We start from the raw sequence: 6,738 nt of genomic DNA, 5'->3' as shown, positions 1-6,738 counted from the left end.
GCCTCAGGAACCCGGATGAGGCTCCTCCCTCGCGGTCTGACAGTGACGGGTGAAGCGCGAGGCCTGACGGCTAAGGAACGCGCCCTCGTGTGTACCGACTTGGAATGATCCCTTCTCGCTGCCGTAGACTGTAACCGCCCTTGGCTTCCGGAATCCGTGACGGCCCGCTGCTCCTTGGCCCTTTGCGGAGCGGAAGGGAAGGAGGTGACGAGTGGAGCAGGATGGTGAGCCACCCCAGGGGCTGGGGGCCGTGAGAGGGAGCTCCCGACCCGCTGGAGAGGGCCCAGCTCCGGGGCCCTGCTCCCCTTCCCACCCCCAGTGCGTTGTTGCCCCGGGGCCCCCGTCCCGCCCATCCCGCTCCTGGGCCAGAGGCGTCTCTGCTCCCCTGGGATCGGGGCTACATTAGCCTCGGCGATACAGCAGAACCGTGCTAATCCTCCCGTCTCGAGAACGGACTCCTCGTCCCAAAGCTTTAATTGTAGGGACAGTTCTGTAGCGGGGCCTTGCTGTTCTTTACACTGAACTCGACACATCATCTAGACTAACCCGCTTACTGCGAAGTAACAGAATAACTAAAACTAAGCAACTGTTTATGACACAATCCCTGGCTTTTTATCTCTTGTTCACGTGCATCTTGATGCCAAGTTCAGAAATTCATATTGGGCCCCCAGGCATTTAGGCAAATTAGCAAGGTTCCTCTGTATTTCTTTTCAATGCTGTTTTGTATTAACCATGTAATCTTCAACATTGTTTGCTTTAATAGTATTCATTTATATGAATAACCTTTTTTGGAAGTATATGTGACCAATTTCTTGGAAGAATAGAAATCCATGAAATTGACATCAATAGAGATTCTTGTTTTTTGGGGGGGAAATTCTGATCAGTCACTGTTTACTAAGTCAGTCTAATGTGAAATTCAAAAAGATTGGGATAGAAGAAAAATACTCAAAAGAATAACTGGTTCACTGGAAAGTTACAACCAGTGGTATGAATATTTTGTGAAGTGCCAGCTTGAAAAAGTCTTCCAATATTGTTTCAGACAGTTTCAGGAAAGCTGATTTTTTAACACTTCCTTTCATAACATTAAAAAAAATCATTTGGCTATTCATATGTCTATTTTTTTCTTTTCTGTTGCTTTCTTTTAACATTGTTCATGTTTCACCCTGTTTTTTCATTGCCCCTGTCTGCAATCAACTTCTTCATTCCAATAAGGCTGGGCACAGAGTAAGTTTACGCCTCTTGGCTCTTGCTAACACTGGTGGTAGATGATTTGTCAATGTTACTAAATGTTAAAATAGGTATGAATTATGGAATAGCTGCTAGCCAATCCATAGTCAAGACCGCAACTAAATTTCTGTTGAAAGCCAAATTCTTATGTGCTTTTTGTCATGATTGTTGTGTCTATCAGAGATAAATGTGATACAGTTAGTACAGCAGAAAATGCTGCTTGTTGTAGTCTAGCAAGTTATCTTGATAGATGGAAACTTGAATCTGAATTAGGGGCTAAAATGGTTTCTCTCAATTCATCAGCACATATTGGATTCAGCGAGGTTGAGTGTCTCTAACAGAGCATAATTTGGGGGAAGGCGTTACATATGTAACTAGCTAGTGTTGCATGTAAATCTTGTAAGACTTGATTAAAGACCCCACATATTGTTTTGTTGCCATCAAAATCAGTTATGCTACAAAATAGGCCATATTAGGAAATTGTTTTAAAACTGTTTTAGTTAAGATGGTTATGCTATCAGTACGTAGAGGGTATAACATTGTTAAAATGTAAATTTTAACATTTTCTAACAATATGGGAGCTCAAGTATGTTAGCTCACTTTTTTAAAGTTTGTAGCACAGGAAGGCCAGAATTTAAGTTTCTCCCTCTCTTGCCCTATCCAATTTTTAATATAAACAAAGTGCTGGTGAAAAGCCTAACAGCCCTGAGGAATGAAGGCCATCTAGTGAACAGGTACAACACTAACACTGGCACTGGCCCAGCAAACTTCACTGTCTTGCCACTGTGCTTCCTTTTTGAGCTGGAGGGACCATCTTTAGGAGTAATAAGCCATCTGTCCACTGGGAACTAGTGGAAGGCCTTCTTATTTCTGAGACTACCAGAAGTAGTAAGTGCTTTATATCACTACTGACTTGGACTTGAACCGGTGGCTCACAGGTTAAAGATTCTGTATCACTTTACCAATTCTTTGAGTTATAATATTCCCCTCTCTTGCATAGTTTGGATACTTACCGGTAGATCGATTCCCACCCCCCAGTGTAGACCAGGCCTAAGATCTGCAACTTCAGCTACGAGAACAGCGTAGCTGAAGTTGACGCATCTTAGATCGACTTAGATTGACTTACTTTGCGTCCTCGCGGCACAGGATTGATTGATGGCCGCCGCTCCCCTGTCGACTCTGCTTCCGCCTCTCGCAGCGGGGAGTGCGTTCGGGGATCGATTTATCGCATCTAGGTGAGATGCGATAAATCGATTCCCGAGAGATCGATCACTACCCACCGATCCAGCAGGTAGCGTAGACATACCCTTACACTGAGCAGGCTTTCACAACACTGGTAAAAATGCCCAAGCCCTATCTGCACTTCTGTTAACATTGTTGAGTGCTGCTGCATGGTTGCTGGAATAAAATGCAAAGGACAAAATTTATAATGTAGACAAGGTTATGGTTAATTCATAGTGGAGCTACAAGTAGTGATATCTAACTCTTATATTTGTCTGGAGAGCAGCTTATATGTTTGTTTACAATGGACTTATCTACACTGGCAATTTACAGCGCTGCAACTTTCTTGCTCAGGGGTGTGAAAAACACTCACCCAGCAAGTTACAGCGCTGTAAAGCGCCAGTGTAGACAGTGCATCAGCGCCGGGACCTACGCTCCCACCACTGGTAGCTATGCCCCTCAAGGAGGTGGTTTTATTTTTAGGGCCAGGAGAGCTCTCTCCCAGCGCTCTGCCGCGGCTACACAAGCCACATTAAAGCGTTGCCAGTGTAGACTAGCCCGATGTTATTACATTGTTGGTATTACCATAAATCAACACCACTACACTTGGAAGAAAACAAGTAGTATATTGACTTATTTATCAGGATAAGAGGAATGCTTGTTTTTTATCCGATGTCCATGTGGCCTGTAACAGTTTTTTCTTTACAACCCTTTTCACACAGTTGTTGCATAATCAAATTAAGCTTGGCTTATTGATACTTTGTCTGCATTAATTTTGTTTCCTAAATAACAAGTTTAAAAAGTCTGTGACATTACATTGTAGGCTACCTTTGTAATCAATTATTCAAATTAAAGGTGTGATGATAGTACAGGTGATTTATTTAATAATGGTGACATCCTAGCTTTGAGATATAGACTAACAGATATTACTTGTTGGTTGATTGCATCACTTGTACTCTGTCAGCACTTACCATGCTTCATAGAGTGTTTCCTTGAATAGTTTTATGTATTCATAGTTCTATTCTGGTCTGGTCCATGTTCAGCTTGCAATGCTCTATTAAAAGCAACTTTTTGACAAAGATGTACTTGATACAGTCTAATGGAAGCTAAGATGTTTTATTATTTTGGCTTTTGACAAACTTTTTATTCAGTTTAAACACTGAGACACACTGCAAACTCATTTTAGGAAAACAAAATGATTACATACTGAAGTAAAGGGAAACTTGAAATAATGAAAGGGAAGTAGCCATAACCTAGGCCTGGTCTAAACTTAAATTTTACCACTTAAGCTATGTCTGACAGGAATGTGTCTTTTTTACGAACAGCCAACATAAGCTGCACTGTAGATGCAGTTACACCAGTATAACTGTGCTTGTACTGGTATTGGTTATGCCATTTCCCAAAACCAGCATAAATTATACAAGTACAAGGACTTTCATATTAAGTGCATCTATTGCTAGAGGGTTTTAATGCCATACCTATATTGGCAAAAGCCTTGTAGTGTAGACAAGGCATCACTCTGTACCACTCTGAGTGAGACATCATTCACTTTGAGACCCACATCCCAAGCATAAGCTCAGTTTCAGTTCTTTTTTCAATAATTTTGCATCAGAAATGCAGAATTGTGAAACTGAAGATAACCAAGCTTGCAAATTTCTTGCTTCTTGATTTTTATTGGCTCCAGTTAGGTTCTGTAATTCTCATCTCTTTTTCCTGTCCTTGACACCTGATAAGCTGGTATTAGTATTAGGAGACCTTCACATCCCACATCGATGCAACAACCTCCCAGCTAAGTTCAAAAAACTGCTGGTCCCAGGAAAGATCCAGCACATCCTCTGCACCGGAAACCTCTGCACCAAGGAGAGCTTTGACTACCTCAAGACTTTGGCTGGGGATGTTCACATTGTAAGAGGAGACTTTGATGAGGTAATGACCTCTCTACAAAGACTTTTAAAAACAGTCTGACACTTGAGTTATTTATAACTCCCTTTACACCATTTAAGGAAATGGACAAAATTGAGACAGTTATAGTTACTTAATAAAGAACAGGGTAAAAAGCAAATAAGCAGTACTCTATAGTCATAACCAGTAAAAATGACTTAAGCCTAGTTCTTACCCCATGCCCAAGAAGGACAAAGCTGACTCTTGAATTCATGTAGTTTGGTTTATTTAATTACATTTGATTAAGCATTGTAATAAAATAGTTGAACCTATTTGCCATCAAATAGCCGCTGTTGTCAAGATGTTGAAGTTCCTAGGTCAGATGCAGTTTTGTAATTCTAAATTAATTTTGAAACTGTAAATAATAAATTTATTATTTCAATATTTCTATAAGCCACCTTTAAGGCAACATAGTTGGCTTTGATGCAGTTGATTTCTGGCTGGGTGTGGTATTCCTGCTAGAAGTTTCTGCATTCTTCAGTGAAGAAAAACTTAAGTTGAAGAGGGTCTCTAGCTCATTCTCAGGAGTAGCAGGTTTTTGTGTGATATGAATACATAGCAAATAACTTAATTTCCTTTGAAGATGGAGTCTGTTTCAGTATATGTAATCTGTATGTTGTATATTTGTTTTTAATTTTTAGAACCTGAATTATCCAGAACAGAAAGTTGTAACCGTTGGGCAGTTCAAAATTGGGCTGATCCATGGCCATCAAGTTATACCATGGGGAGATATGGCCAGCCTGGCACTGCTACAAAGGCAGTTTGATGTGGACATTTTAATTTCAGGGCATACACACAAATTTGAGGCATTTGAGCATGAAAACAAGTTCTACATCAACCCCGGGTCAGCCACAGGAGCTTATAGTGCCTTGGAGAAGTGAGTTAAAATAAGTTGGACAGTTGTCTATTTACCTAGGTTTTTATATCATACCCATCATTGTTCATTAGCACTAATTTTACAGTAATAACTGTTCTAATACACCAGTTATCATAATGCATGTTTATTTCAAGCCGTATACATACTAACAGGCCTTAGTCACACTAACATGAATTTGGTTTTTTGGGTTTTTTTTTTTTTTTTGGAAACTTCAGTATTGCATTTCTGTATCACTTCTCAAAGGTTTGGGTCTAGAAAAGAAAAGGTTGAAAACAGCTGCTCAGCATGTGTGTGTTTTTATTGTTGCTGCCTCTTTCCTGTGCGCACAGACTAGGAAGTAATAACTAAAGCCTTCCAAATCTTTGTCAGGTTGACTAGATAGTTAACATCACTGCTGGGGGATTATCAGAGGAAACAGCTGCTGTGCATGAGTTAATTTTTAGGGTTATTTGCTAGATAACCAAAACACATTGTGCTGTTGGTGTCAAAGATTTTCCTACAATACCTTCTAAATGCATTTGCTTAAGATGAGTTTGTTGAAATATCTAGTCTTGTTTTCCAACTTTTTGTTAGATCATGCTTATAAAATTCAAATTCTTCGGAGCAACTCATTAGGTATTTCTCAAAGCTAGATTCCTTAATGTTGGAGTTTTATAATTACCTGATATTAACAATCAGTTTTTCTTTCCAGCAACATCATTCCTTCATTTGTGCTGATGGATATCCAAGCTTCCACGGTAGTTACCTATGTGTATCAACTAATTGGAGATGATGTGAAAGTAGAAAGAATTGAGTACAAAAAACCCTAAAATGAATCTTCTGGTGCTCTTTACCATCCCATTCCCTCTCCTTCTAGTCAAGTAATTGAGCATTCACGAACCACAAACTGTCTGCAATATTTGATTGTTTGCAGTATTAAACACTTGCTAACTGCTTGTAGCCTATAGCAGTGTAACTAGTTTATAATACATAGCTTCCAAACAATGGCACACTCTTGCTTGTTTTCTATGTATGGTTCAGCTTGTAAAATATCCTGTTATGGTGCAAAATGCCTTAGGTGTACAATCAGTCTTGTTAAATAACTACCTTTAATGTTGTAATAAACTTGTTTTTCAATCAGTCAGGTTTTATTTATATAAAACTTATTTTGAACGATAAACCATTAAGGCAAAGCTACGTGTAACAGTTGAAATTGTTTTGAAATATACTGAATTATTCATAAGCTTGTGACAGTACTCTACTTTTGGTAATAGCATTTACAGAACCTGCACATTTAATGCAATTTAAAGTAATTTATCCATTTTTGGGAAAAAATTAGCTGAAGCCTCTTGACAGCAAAAGACTTGTCTAACGCGTGAAACTTAAACTGAATTAAAGTAGGGTGTGAATTTAGAGTGCAGTTGCTATTCTGAAATATGCCCTATGTGGTGGAATGAGTTTATTGTTTGTAATTAGTTTAATCCACTTTGGAA

The 6,738-nt window shown here is 39.4% G+C and overlaps 1 protein-coding gene across 2 annotated transcripts; it reads left to right on the top strand.

Moving 5' to 3' along the window:
* The first annotated feature begins 74 nt into the window (after positions 1 to 74).
* Positions 75 to 6,385, top strand: VPS29 (VPS29 retromer complex component). 2 transcript variants are annotated; one of them, XM_054006199.1, is made up of 5 exons: positions 75 to 224; positions 1,213 to 1,224; positions 4,183 to 4,374; positions 5,031 to 5,266; positions 5,958 to 6,385. In XM_054006199.1, the coding sequence occupies exons 1-5, from the start codon at positions 222 to 224 to the stop codon at positions 6,073 to 6,075; spliced, it is 561 nt and encodes a 186-aa protein (XP_053862174.1). In that variant the 5' UTR covers positions 75 to 221; the 3' UTR covers positions 6,076 to 6,385. The 2 variants fall into 2 exon arrangements, with proteins under 2 accessions (XP_053862174.1, XP_053862175.1); XM_054006200.1 differs by lacking the exon at positions 1,213 to 1,224 and having other exon boundaries at positions 76 to 224.
* The last annotated feature ends 353 nt before the right edge of the window (positions 6,386 to 6,738 follow it).

Source organism: Malaclemys terrapin, chromosome 16 (assembly GCF_027887155.1).
Source record: "Malaclemys terrapin pileata isolate rMalTer1 chromosome 16, rMalTer1.hap1, whole genome shotgun sequence".
NCBI lineage: Eukaryota > Metazoa > Chordata > Testudines > Emydidae > Malaclemys > Malaclemys terrapin.
Note: the sequence above shows the minus strand (reverse complement) of the source record. Positions and strands in the feature narration are given on the sequence as shown.